Raw genomic sequence first — 21057 nt, forward strand, 5'->3', positions numbered from 1 at the left:
TGGTGTTGGAGAAGACTCTTGAGAGTCCCTTGGACTGCAAGGAGATCCAACCAGTCCATTCTGAAGGAGATCAGCCCTGGGATTTCTTTGGAAGGAATGAGGCTAAAGCTGAAACTCCAGTACTTTGGCCACCTCATGCGAAGAGTTGACTCATTGGAAAAGACTCTGATGCTGGGAGGGATTGGGGGCAGGAGGAGAAGGGGACGACCGAGGATGAGGTGGCTGGATGGCATCACGGACTCGATGGACGTGAGTCTGAGTGAACTCCGGGAGATGGTGATGGACAGGGAGGCCTGGCGTGCTGCGATTCACGGGGTCGCAAGGAGTCAGACACGACTGAGCGACTGAACTGAACTGAACTGATACTCACAAACACTAGGCATCATGTTGGCCTTTTCTCATCATCCTCACAACTTTGAAAAGCATCAAATATTATCAACCTAGTTTTACAGATGAGGAAACTGAAGCAAGTGACTATAATAAAGTTTTCATCTAGTGAACGACAAAAGCAGGAACTTGAACCAAGCAATCCCTCTCCTTGCACAGCTCTCTAAACCACTATGTGATACTATAAGCATTAAGAACTACATTCATGACTTCTATAATTTGATAGGTAAAAAATGCTATCAAAATGTGTATTTTGGGCTTGATGTTTTAGGTGCTCTTTGCCTAACTATACTTTTTTTCTAGAAACTGTATGCTAAGCTATTTGCCTATTTTTCTGTCGTGGGGCATGTTTTCATCATTAGGTTTAGCTGCAAGTGATTAAAAAACCCCAAGTAATTGTGACACAAGCAAGAAGGAATTTATCTCTCATGTAAAGAGGAGCCTGAGGTAATCTGTCCAGGACTGAAAGGACAGTGTGTTTAAACTGTCAGAGATCCAAGTTCCTGCTATCTTGCTGCTTCACCATTTTTGGCATATGGCTTTATCTTGTGGGCCAAATTAGTCTTTCAAAGAAAATGCACATTGCAGCCATCAGAAGAAAAAAAAGAAAAGAAAAAAGTATCGCTTAAGGGTATTTTCTGGGATTCACAAATGGCACTTCTACTTACATTCACAGAAGTTAGGAAATTTATTCCTTTACTTTGAATGGAATGTGCCCAGGTAAACACAGGAAATGCTAACAGTAAGGAGGCAAGAATGATTACTAGGGAACAGTGGGCACCAAGTGTCACAATGTGCTAGCTTTTAAAACTTTATTTGTATTTTTTAATATTGTTTGTAGCAAACATCACCCCCAGTTCTCTGCTTGGTTTTAAATCTGTTTATAAATCTTTTTAAAATTCAACTTTTTGCTGTAGAAATTTTCAAACTTTTTTCAGAGGTAAAAAGGATGGTATATTCTTGCCAATTTCACCCAATCTTGTTTCATCTATTCCTTATCTCACCCTGGATTATTTACAAACAAATTCCAGTCATCATAAAACTTCATCTGCAAATATTTGAGTAGGTATCTCTGAAAGTTAAAGACTCTTATTTAAAAATTAATATATCTTAAAAATTTTTCATCAAATATCAAGTCAGCAAATATGTTTACCCATTGTTTTAAAATACTTTGATTAGTGTTGGACTGCTAAATTGGGATACAAATAAATTCCATAAATTGTGATTGATATTCTCTAAATTGTTTTATATATAATGTTTCTTGGCTTAAATTATAAATTTGTAGAGTCAAATCTATTATTTTTTTTACCTTAAAAATTTTTTTTCCATTGTATATTTTCTTAGAAACTTCTTTTCCAAAGGCAATTATTATTCCCTCATGTTTTAGCATTTAGGTCTTCTCTTTTTGTCTTTCATACTTAACTCTTTAGTTCAGCTGAAGCACATTTTGGTACAAGAATGATTTGATCAGTGAAAAAACAATGCCTTACTCAAGTCTTTTGTTGTTTTGTGTGTGTATGAAATTTTGTTATTTCTTTACTCTGCATTGTTAATGTCATCCTAGGTTTTTGTTTCATATGTGCTGTATGCTAAGTCACTTGATTGTGACCCCATGGACTGTAGCCCGTCAGGCTCCTCTGTCCATGGGGATTCTCCAGGCAAGAATACTGGAATGGACAGCCATTTCCTTCTCCTGGGGATCGTCCCGACTCGGGTCAAACTCAAGTCTACCACACTGCAGGCGGATTCTTTACCACTGAGCCACTGTAATTGACATCGTTTTTGTGGTTTTGTTTTTTTTTAATGAATTATCTACAATATAGTATTCCCTGCTGGCTCAGATGGTAAAGAATCTGCCTGCAATGTGGGAGACCTGGATCCAATCCTGGGTCAGGATAGAGCCCCTGAAGGAGGGAATGGCAACCCACTCTAGTACTCTTGCCTGGAGAATCCCATGGACAGAAGAGCCTGGCGAGCTATAGTCCATGGGGTTGCAAAGAGTTGGACATGACTGAGCTACTAACACTACACTACTATCTACATTATCCTATGTGAGACTTCAAATTAGTAGGAAAAAATTTGCATATTGTGTTCAGCTGTGCAGCATATTGCATTCAAAGTTGATTAATCAATTACTGGGCACTTACTGACTACCCTCAAAGAGCTGGTGTTGAGAAACAGTTATATACAAAACACTAAGGTCCGTTGTAGAAATCTGCAAATGTTTTAATCTTGGCACTTGATTGAACAGCTTGAGAGAGATGTCATAGAAAGAGGTGTTTGAACTGCATATTAAATTTGAAGGAATTCACCAAAATGATGGAAGGGTACAGACGAAAGCTAAGGGATGTGAAACTACGTCATTTGTTCCATGTACTGCCAGCTGCCATGTATTCCCATCTAACCCTCATCCCGTGCATAATCTCTGTATCTCTCTTTATACAAATACGCTCAAAGACAGCAGAGGCCAAGTCTGTATTTTCATGCTGTGTTTTCAATGGTATATGCCAGCTGCAAAATAAATATTTGTAAGATGAATGAATGAACAAAGAAATGAGGAAATGAAAGAAACACTGAACCAGAAGTAGCTTTGCCCAAGGAAGGCTCAAATAATGATGAGTTTTGCCCTAAATGCAAATTTTTTTTCACAGAGTTAATGCAAAGCCATTAAAAGCTCCTTGAAAACTGATTTCTTTTTTAAAAAATTAAAAAGGCATTCTTTGATTTTCCAGCCTTATTCAAGTGTGAACTGTTAACTTATCAGAATATTAACATGAATAACACTCTACACACACCTTGACCACTGGTGTAGCTAATACAGATGTACCTTTATTTTCTAGAACATTGGCTTTCAAACTTTTTCTTTAAGCAGCAGGATACTTTTTTCAAAGAGGAGTCTATCTTAAAGCTCAATATAAACAACAAAAAAGGGAGGTCTGCAGAGGCAGGTGGGTGAAGGCAAAACCTCTGCTTTCTCTACCCAGGCCACCTGGCAGGGATCAGAAGTCACTTTCCTGGAATAGGTCAAAACTTAAAGAGAACTACTTAAATGGAAGAATCTTTAGTTGCTTATGTTTTAAAATTGTAATAGTAACTGATTCTTTTCCCTGAAGGCTAAATATAAAAACAGCTATAAAATCTGCCATCTGCTTCTCTTTCTATAATAGATTTAAAACTTTTCATTTCTCCCTGATGATTAATGGTGGAAGGCATTGTGAATAATCATTATCCATTTTTAAAGTATTTCATTCCAAAAAGTAGGTTAAAGCAACTGTGAGTGACACAGAAAGCACTGGACAAAGGCAGAAGATTTGGGGACTAGTTTTAACACTTCCCTTACCTGAAGACACAGTCTTAGTTAAACCATATAACTAACATCCTCTGTCACCTTACTTACCTTGTTAATAAAATGTAGTGGTTATTAGAATTACGAGGTGGCAAGAATACACAGAAGAACTATACAAAAAAGATCTTCATGACCAAGATAATCACGATGGTATGATCACTCACCTAGAGCCAGACATCTTGGAATGTGAAGTCAAGTGGGCCTTAGAAAGCATCACTACAAACAAAGCTAGTGGAGGTGATGGAATTCCAGTTGAGCTATTTCAAATCCTGAAAGATGATGCTGTGAAAGTGCTGCCCTCAATATGCCAGCAAATTTGGAAAACTCAGCAGTGGCCACAGGACTGGAAAAGGTCACTTTTCATTCCAATCACAAAGAAAGGCAGTGCCAAAGAATGCTCAAACTACCGCACAATTGCACTCATCTCACACGCTAGTAAAGTAATGCTCTAAATTCTCCAAGCCAGGCTTCAGCAGTACGTGAACTGTGAAATTCCAGATGTTCAAGCTGGTTTTAGAAAAGGCAGAGGAACCAGAGATCAAACTGCCAACATCTGCTAGATCATGGAAAAAGCAAGAGAGTTCCAGAAAAACATCTATTTCTGCTTTATTGACTATGCCAAACCCTTTGACTGTGTGGATCACAATAAACTGTGGAAAATTCTGAAAGAGATGGGAATACCAGACCACCTGAAACTGCCTCTTGAGAAACCTATATGCAGGTCAGGAAGCAACAGTTAGAACTGGACATGGAACAACAGACTGGTTCCAAATAGGAAAAGGAGTACATCAAGGCTGTATATTGTCACCCTGCTTATTTAACTTCTATGCAGAGTACAACACAAGAGACGTTGGGTTGGATGAAGCACAAGCTGGAATCAAGATTGCCGGGAGAAATATCAATAACCTCAGATATGCAGATGACACCACCCTTATGGCAGAAAGTGAAGAGGAACTAAAAAGCCTCTTGATGAAAGTGAAAGTGGAGAGTGAAAAAGTTGGCTTAAAGCTCAACATTCAAAAAACGAAGATCATGGCATCTGGTCCCATCACTCATGGCAAATAGATGGGGAAACAGTGGAAACAGTGGCTGACTTTATTTTTCTGGGCTCCAAAATCACTGCAGATGGTGATTACAGCCATAAAATTAAAAGACGCTTACTCCTTAGAAGAAAAGTTATGACCAATCTAGATAGCATATTGAAAAGCAGAGACATTACTTTGCCAACAAAGGTCCATCTAGTCAAGGCTATGGTTTTTCCAGAGGTCATGTATGGATGTGAGAGTTGGACTGGGAAGAAATCTGAGCACTGAAGAATTGATGCTTTTGAACTGTGGTGTTGGAGAAGACTCTTAAGAGTCCCTTGGACTGCAAGGAGATCCAACCAGTCCACTCTGAAGGAGATCAGCCCTGGGTGCTCTTTGGAAGGAATGATGCTAAAGCTGCAACTCCAGTACTTTGGCCACCTCATGTGAAGAGTTGACTCATTGGAAAAGACTCTGATGCTGGGAAGGACTGGAGGCAGGAGAAGGGGACGACAGAGGATGAGATGGCTGGATGGCATCACTGACTCAACGGATGTGAGTTTTATTGAACTCCGGGAGATGGTGATGGACAGGGAGGCCTGGCGTATTGCAATTCATGGGGTTGCAAAGAATTGGACACGACCAAGCAACTGAACTGACTGATTAGAATTACTATTAGATTTTATACATTTGTGGTCACAACTCCAAGTAAGAAATACATTTTAAATCTTGATCTACTATTCACATGTGCATATAAAACTTTAACAATTTCATGAAATAATGCTTACTTTACTCTATGCTATATAGCTTAATTTGTTTTACTCCACTGCATTTCATTTACAAATGCTGGTCATGACCCACTAAGTTGGTTCTCTCTCCTACAGTTGCGACCCATAGTTTAAAAAACACTGGACAGATTGTCTGTATGGCCTTTCTCATTATACAAACTATATTATATGTAACTATGTATGATTCTAATGTAAGTAAGAGGTACTATATGAAAAAGTTGACTTAAAACACAACATTCAAAAAACTAAGATCATGGCATCTGGTCCCATCACTTCATGATAAATAGATGGGGAAACAGTGACAAAATTCATTTTCTTGGGCTCCAAAATTAGTGCGACTGGTGACTGTATCCATGAGATTAAAAGACGCTTGATCCTTGGAAGAAAAGCTATGACAAAAAATGCTTTCCTATTAGAAAGCAGAGATGTTACTTTGCCAACAAATGTCCATCTAGTCAAAGCTATGGTGTTTCCAGCAGTCATCAGGTTGCCTCTTTTTTGGTAACTCCATATCATTATACTATAAGAACACCAGTCAGATGAATGAAATACTACTTGTGTAAGTGTTTGTGTGTCCATATATATAAACACAACATTTTATAGGTAGACTAAGATTTTTTCACCTCATTCTTCTCCAAACCAAGCCTAAAACTGCAATTAATATATTAATATGCAAAAATAAACTGTCAGTAAGTCTATTTGGTATATCTGTTTTTATTCTTTCCATGTGTCACTGGTTCTATTAGCAACTGGGATTTGCTTAACTTGTCCTGGGGCTAAACATGTTGTCCTTTCCTAATGTTGACAGTTTACTTGGTCAGGTACATAGTCAAAATTTGATAGACAATATGGATTCAAAATGTGGCTAATAACCCCAACGTACTCAAATTATAAGTACTTTGGTTTATGTACACAGGTGTGGCCTGTATATAGAACTTCATTGAAAAATTCTTGGCATGTTTTTAATTTCTCCAGTATAAATGGCAAGTCAGACACATAAAATGCATACCCCTTCTCTGCCACTTTTGTAGGATAAGTATAAGTAGAGAGAAGAATAAAGAAATATTTAGATTAATGTGTTAAAATATTCTTGGCATATCAAGTGGCCCTTTTCATTGTAGAAGTAGAGTTATCATGAGAACTAAGGAAGGGCAAACAACAGACAAAAATTACAACAGCTAAATTAGCTATACTAGAAATCAGCTAATTTAAATTAGAAGAGACATCTCAAATGAATCTTTGGACAAGGAAAGCATACTAACCTGTTAGAGTTATAACCTCTAAAGTTCTCACTTGATTCATTATCAATAAATAATGAAAGATATTAACAAAGTAATCATTTAAGATAAGCCTGACTCAAATACCTTTAAAAAAAAACCCTATGTCATTTGGGGTTTAACTGTGCCATTTCCAGATATTTCTGTAATGCATGCTTATTGTTCAACTACATACCAGGGGTACCAAACTGGATGCAGTTTTCCAAAGTTCTGACATAGTCAGGGTCACTTAATTTAATAAGGTGAAGACTATTGGTTTTTTCCATGTTCTTGATCCATTTATTAGCCTGACCTTGAGGATCTATCATCAGAGGCCACCTTCTTGCATTCCTGAAAGGGAAGGGAAGACAATGCTGGTCAAGTCACAATTTGTCTCTATTTAAAGATGCATGTATCAATTTCTTACAGTTTATAGTGTTATTTTATTTTGTAACTTGTTTTGAGAAACTGTAGTTCTTGAAGCAGAGACATTTAAATTGAACAGGCTACCAGAATGACAACTATAAAAGCCATCTGGCAAACTTAACACAAGTTCTTTTACTCTTTTTGGAAAATTACAATTTCTTAAATGTTAAAGGATATTTTTGAAAATGTTTGCTGTTCTTGCTACTTAAATCACAATCATAACCGTCAAGAGTACCAGAAATCAGGAAACTCCAATTCTTCACTAGGCCCTGCTGTTTATCACTCTTGTGACCTTGGGCAAGCCACTTCTTTTCTTCATCTTCAATCTGCTATCATTTGTACAAGAGGGAAAGAGAAAAGATGGAGACATCATATCTCTTTGAAATTTAGACCATTAAAGATATAATGGTCTAAAAAAATAAAGATGTGAAGCAAAATTTTGTATCATCTAACCTTCATAATGACAATCAACCCTTAAGTGTTAACACAATTTTTGACCCAGTAACTTCAAGCACTTGTAAACTTAATGTCACATTTGTATTGGGTTGATCAAAAATTCATTTGAGTTTTTCATAAGATCTTATGAAAAAACCCAAGTGATTTTTTTTGCCAAGCCAATAGTTCATTACATACTTGCCCAGAGAGTGTGAGCTTCTTATGGACAAAAATATACTCTATGAAAGTCAGGGTTTGCCCCATGAGAGAGCTCATACTTATTGCTTTATTCTCACTCATATCTCCTTTTTCAGGATCAGAACAAGAGCAGTGAACCACCACAAGGCATCCAGTTTACAGTTCAGGGTGTTGTTGGGTCACAAAGAGTTAACCAGTTTCAGCCATCTGGACATAGTATCCAACCACATAGCTTTCTACTTTCTGCAAAATGTAAACAGCATTAAGATTACCATTCTTTTTCTTTTTCTTAGAAGTTTCAATAAACACAAGTTGTCACTTTGGCCAGTTTCCCTAAAGATACTCTTTAGGGAAGTGTACTCTTTCATAAATGACCACAGCAAATGCATGCAGAGCATTGGAAGAGCAGGAGGAGGAAATAAAAGGTGACTGGGACAAAAGAAAAAAAAGCTGGGGGTGAATCAGGATAATATATTCATTTCCATCTCATTATAACACAAACTTAGAATTTCTTTGGATAATTTGTCCCAAATGGAAGTAACCACACTTCTCCAATATTAGCATTATATAATGTATTAATCAGCTTGGGCAGCCATAACAAACTACCACAGACTGTCTTAACAGAAATTTATTTTCTACCATCTCTGGAGGCTGGAAGTTCAAGATCAAGGTGCTGGACGAGGTCTCTGTCCTTGGTTTGCAGAAAACACAGACCTCTTGCTGTGTCCTCGGGTGGCCTTTGCTCTGCAGGTATGTCCATGTTATCTCTCCTTCTTCTTAGGAGGACACCATTCTCACTGGAAAAGGGTTCTATACTTATGACCTTATTTAACCTTAACTATCACCTTGAAGGCCCTATCTCCAGATATAATAACATAGTGGGTTATATCTTCAACATATGATTTTGTAGTGGGTGAGGGGACAGAACTCATGTTATAATATTAATTATATTGAGGAAGAAATGAGACCAAAAGAATAGTGCAATATCTTAGATGCAACAAACTAATAAAAAGGGGATCCTATCCATAAGAAACTAAACGAAGTGAGAGGGAAATTAGAAACAAAACATATTTAAGATTTCATTCTGTCATACACTTTAGAAATATATTTAAGGTTGGAGGATTATGTGAGCATTAGACAGCATTTATGCTTCCCTAAAGAAACTAAAATGTCTCACTCTTCCTTCTGTTACTTCCACATTTTTTTTAGGTACAATGCCATGTTCATGATGTTTCTTTGTCCAAAACGTACCTAGTCCCACCCTCTCATGTTCAAGTACTACCTACATTTCATGGGAAACTCAAATGCTGTCAGTCCATAAAGCCTGTCTTGATATCTTTTCTCATGGAACTTCTTTAGCCATTCATCCATATTACATTTATGTACTTCTGTATAATGATAATATTTTATTATAGTAATTGTCTAATTTATTAGCTGCATCACTCCACTAAATTATATATCCTGAGGGAGGAACCATGCTGACTCTTCTTTATCCTCTTTTCCTAAATCAAATAAAGTTTGCATATGATAATCCACTAAAGTAGCAACAGCAAAAAAAAAAAAAAATCTGACGCAGACCATATAAATTAACACATTCTTAAAATGGACAGTTTATAAGAGATTACACCTGAATGAAGAATACTGGTCCAAAGAACACCATCTCAAAATCAGCAGAAAGGACTTCTGGTGTTGACCAAACTTGGCGAAGTTCATTAGAACTTGTATCTGTCACTGAGTACACTGAAGGCAGTGGAATAAAATACAAAAATCAACAATTTGCAGATTCTAAAAAGTAAGTAATAAGAAGTGAATGGAAGAAAAGCTAAAGCTTGAGGAATGACCAATAAGGGAGTGGTGACTTTCTTGCACATGTGTGCGTGCACGTGTGTGTTTTCTCTCTCTTCCGGTTTTGATCTGAGAATAGGCCTAATGCAGGGAACTGTGCAGCAGCACAGGTAGCAGAAACTCAAAATAGAAGACTGAAAAGAATCACGTGTGAGCCAGAGAGCACTGAGAGGATCTCTCTGTTCTCTCTCCTCTACCCGCAGGCAAGCCCTGCCACATCACAGCATTACCACAGCAGAGCGGTGGTGACGAAGTCACCTAAAACACTGAGTGAAAATCTCTCTCTCGGGATAGAAGAGCTGGAAAAAGGGACCTCTGTTGTGCATAGAGTCTGAGGGGTGTCATAACCTGTTCAGGCTGCTATAACAGGATTCAATCCAAAATTACTCAATATACAAAGAACCAGAATGTGACTAATTCTCAGAGAAACAGATGCTAGAATTATCAGGAAAAAAACCCTTTAAAGCAGTTATTATAACAACACTGCATTTGGTAAGGTGAGTACTTTTAAAAACAAATGGAAAGAGATATTCTAGCAGATAAATAGAAAGTATGACAAGAATCAAATGAAAATTTTAGAACTGAAAAGGATAATATCTGAAATAAAAATTTCACTGTAAGAACTCAATAGTAGACAAACAGTGAACTTGATGACCTATGAATAAAAATTATCCAATTTGAATAATAAAAAGGATAGCAAAAATGAAATAGAGTCTCAAAGACTTGTGAGAAAATATTTAAAGATTTAACATTCATGTCATTTGGGCCAGAAAGAAGAAAGAGATTGGTGTGGAAAACATATTTGAAAAAACTGTTGAAACTTTCCTAAATTCAGTGAAACACATCAATTTACAGCTTCACAAAACTCAATTCTGAAAAGGAGAAACTAAAAAACCAAAAACCTCCCCCGCCCACACCCAGCCTCATTATAATCAAACTGCTGAGAACCAAAGATTTGAAAAAAATATATTTTTAAAGCATCAGAGAGTAAAGATTTATTACATTTAGAGGACAATTATTCAAAAGACTGCAGATTTTATATCAGAAATCATGGAACCAGAACACAGTAGAACATATTTGAAGTGTTGAAAGAAAAGAACTGTCAACCCAGCATTTCATGTCCACTGAAAATATCCTTTAAGAATAAAGGCAAAATGAAGATGTTCTCAAAATTATGGGCCAGCAGATCTGCTCTAAACAGATGCTAATGCTAAAGTTCTTCACCCTTAGGGGAAATGATGCTACAGTGAATTTTAGAAATAAAGAAGGAACAAAAATGGTAAATAGAACAGGCTATTTCCCCCTCTTAAGTTCTTTCAAATGTATATGAATACTGAGGCAAAACACTGAGTGTGGGTGGAGGGGCAGAGTTTCAATGCTTGTAATACATATGACTATAATAGCATAATCAGGGGAGGGTGGAGGGGACTTGTACAGTTACAAGGCTTCTATGTTTTAACTGAATTAGTAAAATATCTCTAGATAGATTGTGAAAATTTATACTGAAAAATAATGCAAAGTATTATACTTAAAAATTGAAAAATTAAAATGGGATACTAAAAATGGTAGATCATTCAAATATTCTAAAATAACAAGAAATGGTGACGAGGGCAACAAAAAATAAGATGAAAAACAGAAAAATAATAATCCGTTACATATAATTTCATGATATCAACCACATCATGGTTGGATGACATCGTCAACTCAATGGACATGAGTTTGAGAAAACTCTGAGAGATAGTGAAGGACAGGGAAGCCTGGTGTGCTGCAGTCCATGGGGTCACAAACAGTCAGACACGACTTAGTGACTGAACAACATGATGCTATATGAAGTCTGCATGGAAGGAAGGAATTTGGATACATAGCAGTGGTGCATTTCGAAGGATTTTGCTATTTTCCTCTTTACACACATACACATACATACACAAAATTAGATCAAAACAGACAAATAAAGGTGGGTGTTCTCAGTAATTATTGCTGCTGAAATAAACCTAATTTATCTGACTCCTGTAGAAATGAAAATTTAAAGACATTTTTTAGAAGAAGAGTTATATTAGATATAGGTCTGACCTACTCACCAAGCTGCTAAATAATCCCAATACTTTCCCTGTGAAACATTCAGATATTATCCAGTTACATTCAATGTTATCACTAGTCCTTGAAATTCTGATTAGCCAAGGACCTTCAAGTGTCAGCAGCTCTAAAAGTTATGTATGTTCTAACTTGTCCAAATTTTATATATTCTTCCAGTTTCCTAAATTATCAACTCCTCCCTTAGCTGGGATAGTATGTGAAAAGTACCTAACACAAAATCAGGTCTTTAGTAAGTGCTCTGTATTAGATATTATTATCAAGGAAGTATCTCTGGGGAAGGAAGAAGACACTGACAAGGAAGACTTATCTGATACTTCAAAATGATCAAGCATGCGTGCTCACTCCCCCAGTTGTGTCCGAATCTTTGTGACCGTTTTTGGGCTGTAGCCTGCCAGGCTCTTCTGTCCAAGAAATTTTTCAGGTAAGAATACTGGAGCCTATTGTCTTTTCCTACTATAGGAAATCTTCCCAGTCAGGGATAAAAACCTGTATCTCCTACACTGGTAGATGGATTCTTTACCATTGAGTCACCTGGGAGGCCCTCAAAATGATCACCTTAACATATTTCCTGAAACCTCTCAGTAAAAGATTACCAAAATCATTGACAAAAAAAACCAAGAATGAAAAATGTTACTATTTCCTTCTTAGTAAGGTTTCTACCATTACTTCTTGCTAGTAATACAACACTTCTACAAACATAGCAAACACATAGTGGTTATGGCTCATTAAAGCTTCTTCTACTTCCTGAAGTGGGAGTTCATCTTGAAAAATAATCACTGAAAGATTTGGAATCTTAAAAGCGGAAATATTCATTAACAGTTTCAGTATTATTGAAATATGACTGGAAAGAAATACGCTAAAAGAAAGGGTATTTATTTGCTAGAAACTAACAAGTATATTATTCTCCACTGAATACATAACAGTTACAGGAGTAGGTTTAGATGTCCTACTAGGTAGAACAAAGGAATATAAATCGCAAATCAAAATAATAAATGCATAACTACTACTATATGGGACACGATCCATTATTTTCCCAACTGTTTGGGAAGAGCAAAGGTTTTTTCTGAGAGGAAAACAGCAGCAGCAGCAACAAGAACAACTGGACTATTATTTAGGCTGAAGATAATCGGTCTAGCTGGACAAGGTAAAAGGTAGACTTCTTTATTTTTCTACTGAAATTTTTAAAATAAAATTTTATTTTCATTGTTACTTGTACAATATTACATTTTGACTTCTGCAGCATGCTCACCACCAAAGGATTAGTTTCCATTCATTACCAAACCTTTGATTCCCTTGACCTTTCTCACCTTCCCCTCACACTCCTTCCTCTCTGGTAACCACTTTGCTCTCTGGATCCATGTGTTTGCTTGTTTTGTTTATTATTTATCTACTTACTTATTTAATATTTCACACAAGAGTGAAAACATACAGTATTTGTCTTTTTCCATCTGACTTATTTCACTTAGCGTAATACCCTCAAGGTCCATCCATGTTGTTACAAGTGGCAAGATTTCATCTTTTTTGTGGCTGAGTAGCATTTCCTAGGAAAGTTTAGTCCTTTTACAACAGTCCAGTAAATAAATGCTATAAAAATCCATATGTCAGCATCATTTGCTGAACAGTTAAGAAATTTGTTCACTATAATTTTAATTTGTAGAATAATTTTCATAAATATTACTCATAAAAACTTAATAATAATTGGTTTTTACCCATAGTGGCTAATTCTATTTTAAAAATTTACATGCCTCAACCATTTTTACTTTAATAATGTCATATCAAGTATTTTTTCAGTAGTATACTAACAACTAATCAAAACACGTAACACAAAACTGAATGTTTCCTACCGATGGTTTACTTGTGCTATTCCTAACATGCTAAAACCTCCAAGAAGACTGGACCAGTGATTGAAGACCCTTCATAATGTGACCTTGAAAATAACACAATTAATAATTGTCCTCACAGTAGGGCGGAGTAAAGTCCTTGGCTTCTGAAAGGCAAGACCCCAAGGAAAGGCAAGGTTGGATGAGCCTCCAGTATCCTCCCAACCTCATCTCCATGGGTTTTATCTACTAACCAGGGGATTCTAGGAATAGCAACACTTTTTGAAAAGCTCCAATCAGTCCAGGACCCAGAAATGTATCCATACCACATAAGGCGGTCCCACACCCAGCAGGGACCAAGACATCATCACCACAAACTTACCCCTGGATGTTTCATTAACCTACAATAACAAAACCCTGTGTTCTATGAGAATAAAAATTTGGGACTTCACTTACTTATGGCAGGGTTTTGCGCTATTTGCTAAAAATTGATTAAAAATTAAGCAAAAGTCATCTGAGGTTTTTAGTTTAATTACTACTGTCTCCCAAATCCCATGGATGGAGGAGCCTGGTAGGCTGCATTCCATGGGGTCGCTAAGAGTTGGACACGACCGAGCGACTTCACTTTCACTTTTCACTTGCATGCATTGGAGAAGGAAATGGCAACCCACTCCAGTGTTCTTGCCTGGAGAATCCCAGGGACAGGGGAGCCTGGTGGGCTGCTGTCTATGGGGTTGCACAGAGTCGGACACAGCTGAAGGGACTTAGCAGCAGCAGCAGCCAATACTCAACTGCTCCAACATTAATTGGAGAAGGATGTGCTCATCCATATTTAATTTAACTAATTTATTAAGCAATTTTTTCAGTACTATAAAAGTTTACTAGCTGCATTAAAAAAAAGGTATACAGATAAATAAATCTATTGACTGACAGAGAACATTTGTAAGAAAAAATTTTCCTTACATTATGATAATCCCGTTATCAATAGAAAATGAGTCAGAAGGTAATCCAGCAATATTCCAGGCTCGAATTGTCACTGCTTCTCCCAGGATATTCATAAGGGAATAATCTTCAGAGCAGGGGATATCTCTTCTTTTGCACAAATTTGTCCACTCTTTGATTTGGTTCTTTGAGACATACACAGAGAGATATAAAAATGAGGCTGTTTCATAAAATCCTCAATTATACTTTGAGCCAACAAATCATGGTTGAAACTACCTTAAAGTTGATTTGTGTTCATCATATTTTGAAGTAAAATTATAATTCAGAAGCTCTACTATGTATTCAAATGAAAATTATATCTACTGTTAAGGTAAATTTTAGATAGATTACTTACTAATGAATTCAGAACTTCATATACGGAAAAAATAATTGCCAATTATGATTCTAAGGTTTCATTTGACAAAGTAGATGGAGGTTACCATGTTTTTCTATATATTTTCTTTAAGTTATGAAAATCAGTATTACTATAATACTGTAGTATGAAAGTAAATCCAATTTGAACCAGTAGGGGACACAGAAAACATCTGTATCAGACTCTCACTTATTCTGAGGATGGGACTATAGCAGGGCTCTTAGGCAAAATAAGAATCAGGGCACACACTGGAGTTCTGGATACCCCACCTAGGGCACAGTGTGCTAGGATGCTCGGGAATACAAAATGGTGCATGACGCTTAGGTTCATACTCAGAAAATCAGAAATCAAGGTCCAATATGAGGTTACAGATCAAAGGGTTCAGAAACAGTGAAAAACATGCCTGGAGAGAAAATAGGGTAGGAAGGGGCATATATATGTGGTATTGATACCAGTCCATGGGCAAATGAGGATGCTGTGTGTACCAAGTGTGTGCCTAGCCGAGAGGGCATGGTGGGCACTGCCATCTCCCTCAGGTTCCTGCTGAGTAGACTGGACCAATATTCCTTTGGCACGTGAAAAAGCTGTGATGGTTTGGGGACAACTGATGACTTTCATGACCTTGATTACCCGGTTATTCCCCAGAATGGCCCACAACTGCATCTGTATGATGTTCTCTCAAGAGTCAGTTCAGATTATGCACCTTTGGCAGGAATATTGATGACATGGTATCGTGATGTTCTCACTGCAGCCCATCCATGGCACAGAATTTCACACTGTCCATTTATAGACGATACTTTTATTTTGATTAAAGTGTTTCCTGTCAGGCTTTTGTGTCATAATTATATGATCTTAGGTATGATTAAAGCTTTCTTGGGTGGTGGGACACAACATAAAGTCACTCATTAGATGAGAGGCAGAACTCCATTACTCAAAGCTCCAAATAAGAGAAACCCCCCTCAACAGGAGACTACACCTGACACAGGGTAATGGTGAGCTTGAACTGTAGGGGGCAGTTTACAAATGTCAAGCAGAGTGGGGTGGAATTGGCTAGGTTTCCTGGGCTTCCTGAGCACTGGTCTCTTGAGTAGTTCCACAGGCACTGGGAAGAAGGGACTAGGTACCTGGGGGGGTCTCTGGAAGTTGTGAAAGTGAAAGTCACTCAGTCATGTCCGACTATTTGTGAATCCATGGACGAGACAGTCCACGGAATTCTCCAGGCCAGAATACTGAGGGGGTAGCCTTTCCCTTCTCCAGAGGATCTTCCCAACCCAGGACTCGAACCCAGGTCTCCCATATTGCAGGTGGATTCTTTACCAGCTGAGCCACAAGGGAAGCCCTCTGGAAGTTGGGTATGTGCCTATTGTAACCCAGGTTATCATAGCCTGATAAGGGAAATGGTTGAGGTGAGGGCTTAGCAAACTGCTCATAAAAGGGAATTCAGAGTTGTTAATCATGATTCAACACTGAGTTAAGACAGCACAGTCATGAATACTTAATAAGTATCATCTGAGTTTTTTATTTCCAATGAAGTGATGGGACCAGATGCCATGATCTTTGTTTTCTGAATGTTGAACCTTAAGCCAACTTTTTCACTCTCCTCTTTCACTTTCATCAAGAGGCTTTTTAGTTCCTCTTCACTTTCTGCCATAAGGGTGGTGTCATCTGCATATCTGAGGTTATTGATATTTCTCCCGGCAATCTTGATTCCAGCTTGTGCTTCTTCCAGCCCAGAGTTTCTCATGATGTACTCTGCATCTAAGTTAAATAAGCAGGGTGACAATATACAGCCTTGATGTACTCCTTTTCCTATTTGGAACCAGTCTGTTGTTCCATGTCCAGTTCTAACTGTTGCTTCCTGACCTGCATACAGATTTCTCAAGAGGCAGGTTAGGTGGTCTGGTATTCCCATCTCTTTCAGAATTTTCCACAGTTTATTGTGATCCACACAGTCAAAGGCTTTGGTATAGTCAATAAAGCAGAAATAGATGTTTTCTCTGGAACTCTCTTGCTTTTTCAATGATCCAGTGGATGTTGGCAATTTGATCTCTGGTTCCTCTGCCTTTTCTTGGCTTGATTTGGTTGTTGGTATTAGGAACAGATGGCCATTAGAGTGGAGGGGCAGGTAGCATTTCCAGTTTGCTCCCTAGTACACAGTTCCTATGGGCATGTTTTGATTTTTTTTGTTGGTCTGAAGATTTGGGGGGAGGTTTGGAGGTTTTCCAAGATATAGCTTGATGCTGGTGTAGGCTTCATAGCCAATGATACAGGAAAGACTAGGGAAAATGAAAGCAATAGCTGCTGTGGAATGCTCTCTCTAGTTGACAGGTATAGTGTATCATCACAGATGAACTCTGGTTAGAAATTTAAGTGGCTCAATTCAACATCTGTAAGAATTCAGCAACAGAGAATAAGTTAAATTAACATGAGGGCCTCTGAACAAGCACCTAAAAATACAAGCCAAGAACCCTGGCTAATAATCAGGTGGCAAAATAGATGGTGGAAATGGAAAACTGACCATTCAGGGTGACATCTTGTTTGGAAGAAAAGCTATCACAAACCTAGACAGAGTATTAAAAAGCAGACATTACTTTCCTGACAAAGGTCCATACAGTCAAAGCTATGGCTTTTCCAATAGTCATGTGTGGATGTGAGAGTCGGACCATAAAGAAGGCTGAACACCAAAGAATTGATGCTTTTGATCCGTGGTGTTGGGGAAGACTCTTGAGAGTCTCTTGTACAGCAAGAAGATCAAGCCAGTCAATCATAAAGGAAATCAACCCTGAATATTCATTGGAAGGACTGATGCTGAAGCTGAAGTTCCAATATTTTGGCCACCTAATGTGAAGAGCCAACTCCTTAGAAAAGCCCCTGATGCTGGGAAAGATTGAAGGCAAGAGGAGAAGGGGACAACAGAGGACAAGATGGTTGAATGGCATCACCGACTCAATGGACATGAGTTTGAGCAAGCTCCAGGAGATGGTGAAGGACAGGGAAGCTGGTGTGCTGCAGTCCATGGGGTCGCAGAGAGTCAGATGTGACTGAGCGACTGAACAACAATTTGGTGAAAGCATGTACCACCACCAGAGCAGTTTTGACTTTGATTATCGGTAGGGAAAAGATCTCTTTAAAATTTAAATTAATTCAACTCCAGGGCCTGTATGTCCTTACAGCAATGTAGAATTTTGTCTTTGAGACTGGCATGGGCATTACAATTAAATATGTGGCCCCGGTTATGTCAGGAGAATTAGAATTTTCTACGGATTATCATGGGGAGTAATAGAAAATCTAAAAGGGTGGATGAATAATTGACAACTACTCAGGCTCAAGACTGGACAGAGGGGCTGTAGCTACTTACTATGGGCTCTTGGTATCCAGAACCTTTGCTGTTAGAGTTAAAAAAAAAAAAAAAAGATTGTTTTAAAGCCTTTTGCCTAACTTGAGTTTCCTAGTAGCAGACTCTGACATGAAGATTTATGTGAAGTGATTTATTAAGGAAGAGCTATTAAGAGAGGCAGTATAAGGACAGGGAAGAAGCCAATAAAAGGTGGTGGATTGGCCAAAGTTCTGCACAGGTAGTTTCAGCTTGATCCTATAGTGGGTGTAAGCTATTCCTTGGATTTGTGTCAACCAGAAGGAAGGGAGACAGACCTTCAGGCTCTCACATTTGTCTTTCATTAAGGCCCGCCTCAAAGGGAAGTAAATTCCCAGGCAATTTTAGCTCTCTAAGCACTGGGAAAAGTGGGTTCTAAGAACCCAAGGGAAGTCAGCCAAAATAAGCCACAGGCACTGGTTGTTTGATCTGAAAGCACAGGAAGCCAGGTGGGGATCTGGGTAGACAAGTGAAGTTGCTACTATTACCCTTGTGTTTAGAATCAAATGGGAAACTTTTGATGGGACATGAATTGCCAGCTGCCCTAACCCAGGAGAAAGAGATAAATGATTACAGAGTAGGATGTGGAGAATAAATTCAAAGGAAGAAACAGTGACATTAGAGACTAGATAAGTAAAAGCCTAGGTTGCTACAGTAAAACAAGGAAGAGATGAAATTGCCTTCAAGTCTTCTTAGATGGGATGGGATGATGTGTCTACTCGAATCAGAGGTGGGGACAGTGGATGTGAGTTCATGGAAGGAGCTACGAGCTTAGATCTTGTGTCTAGCTGAAGTGTTGCTTTGCTTGTCAGTAAATTTAAAGGTCTCAGTTCTGGTCTCAATGCTCTTTGGAAGCATTTGTTTGGGTGGTCTAACTGGCAGCCCTCATTCTAGTGGGACCAGGTGACTAGGGAGTGAGCACAAGAGGCTATGTTTTGGAAGGAGTCATTGGAGAGGGCTGGATTTGGAGGGGTGCCCCAGGATTCTGACTTTCAGCATGGCACTGGAGCCAGTGCAGACACCCAGGGTATGGTGGGGACTAACAGGGAAGTGTAGGAGGCTCTGCAGCTACTTTTTCCATTAGTCCAAGTTGGTGTAGAAGAGTAGAAAGAGGGCTCAATGAGGATTCAGGTAATGACAAGTCTCATTTCTGCTCTGTCATTAGCCAGCTGTGTGGTTATGAGCAATTTTCTTAATCTTTATAAGCCTCAAGGTCTGAAACTGTTAAGCAAACAAGTCTAAGACAAGGTAATAGTGCCATATTAAATGTTAATTATCTGAACTACAAGATGTCAGTGCTATCAGTTCAGTACAGTCGCTCAGTTCAGTTCAGTTGTCGCTCAGTCGTGTCCGACTCTTTGCGACCCCATGAATCGCAGCACGCCAGGCCTCCCTGTCCAACACCAACTCCCGGAGTTCACTCAGACTCACGTCCATCGAGTCAGTGATGCCATCCAGCCATCCCATCCTCTGTCATCCCCTTCTCCTCCTGACCCCAATCCCTCCCAGCATCAGAGTCTTTTCCAATGAGTCAACTCTTCACATGAGGTGGCCAAAGTACTGGAGTTTCAGCTTTAGCATCATTCCTTCCAAAGAAATCCCAGGGTTGATCTCCTTCAGAATGGACTGGTTGGATCTCCTTGCAGTCCAAGGGACTCTCAAGAGTCTTCTCCAACACCACAGTTCAAAAGCATCAATTCTTCGGCGCTCAGCCTTCTTCACAGTCCAACTCTCACATCCATACATGACCACTGGAAAAACCATAGCCTTGACTAGACAGACCTTAGTCAGCAAAGTAATGTCTCTGCTTTTGAATATACTATCTAGGTTGGTCATAACTTTTCTTCCAAGGAGTAAGCATCTTTTAATTTCATGGCTGCAGTCACCATCTACAGTGATTTTTTAGCCCCAAAAAATAAAGTCTGACACTGTTTCCACTGTTTCCCCATCTATTTCCCATGAAGTGATGGGACCGGATGCCATGATCTTCGTTTCCTGAATGTTGAGCTTTAAGCCAACCTTTTCACTCTCCTCTTTCACTTTCATCAAGAGGCTCTTTATCTCCTCTTCACTTTCTGCCATAAGGGTGGTGTCATCTGCATATCTGAGGTTATTGATATTTCTCCCGGCAATCTTGATTTCAGCTTGTGTTTCTTCCAGTCCAGCGTTTCTCATGATGTACTCTGCATATAAGTTAAATAAGCAGGGTGACAATATACAGCCTTGATGTACTCCTTTTCCTATTTGGAACCAGTCTGTTGTTCCATGTCCAGTTCTAACTGTTGCTTCCTGACCTGCATACAGGTTTCTCAGGAGGCAGGTTAGGTGGTCTGGTATTCCCATCTCTTTCAGAATTTTCCCCAGTTTATTGTGATCCACACAGTGAAAGGCTTTGGCATAGTCAATAAAGCAGAAATGTTTTTCTGGAACTCTCTTGCTTTTTCCATGATCCAGCGGATGTTGGCAATTTGATCTCTGGTTCCTCTGCCTTTTCTAAAACCAGCTTGAACATCAGGGAGTTCACGGTTCACATATTGCTGAAGCCTGGCTTGGAGAATTTTGAGCATTACTTTACTAGCATGTGAGATGAGTGCAATTGTGCGGTAGTTTGAACATTCTTTGGCATTGCCTTTCTTTGGAATTGGAATGAAAACTGACCTTTTCCAGTCCTGTGGCCACTGCTGAGTTTTCCAAATTTGCTGGCATATTG

General features: G+C 38.6%; 1 protein-coding gene across 1 annotated transcript in view; it reads right to left on the bottom strand.

The window, feature by feature from the left end:
• Nucleotides 1-21057, bottom strand: part of DNAH7 (dynein axonemal heavy chain 7) — a 254731-nt gene that overhangs the window by 59405 nt on the left and 174269 nt on the right. Inside the window, exons 47-48 of the mRNA XM_052658581.1 lie at nt 14584-14747; nt 6999-7153 (exon numbers count right to left, since the gene is read on the bottom strand). Of these exons, the coding sequence (XP_052514541.1) occupies nt 6999-7153; nt 14584-14747 (319 nt within the window). The remainder of the gene's footprint in view (nt 1-6998; nt 7154-14583; nt 14748-21057) is intronic.

This window comes from Budorcas taxicolor, chromosome 2 (genome assembly GCF_023091745.1).
Source record: "Budorcas taxicolor isolate Tak-1 chromosome 2, Takin1.1, whole genome shotgun sequence".
Classification (NCBI taxonomy): domain Eukaryota; kingdom Metazoa; phylum Chordata; class Mammalia; order Artiodactyla; family Bovidae; genus Budorcas; species Budorcas taxicolor.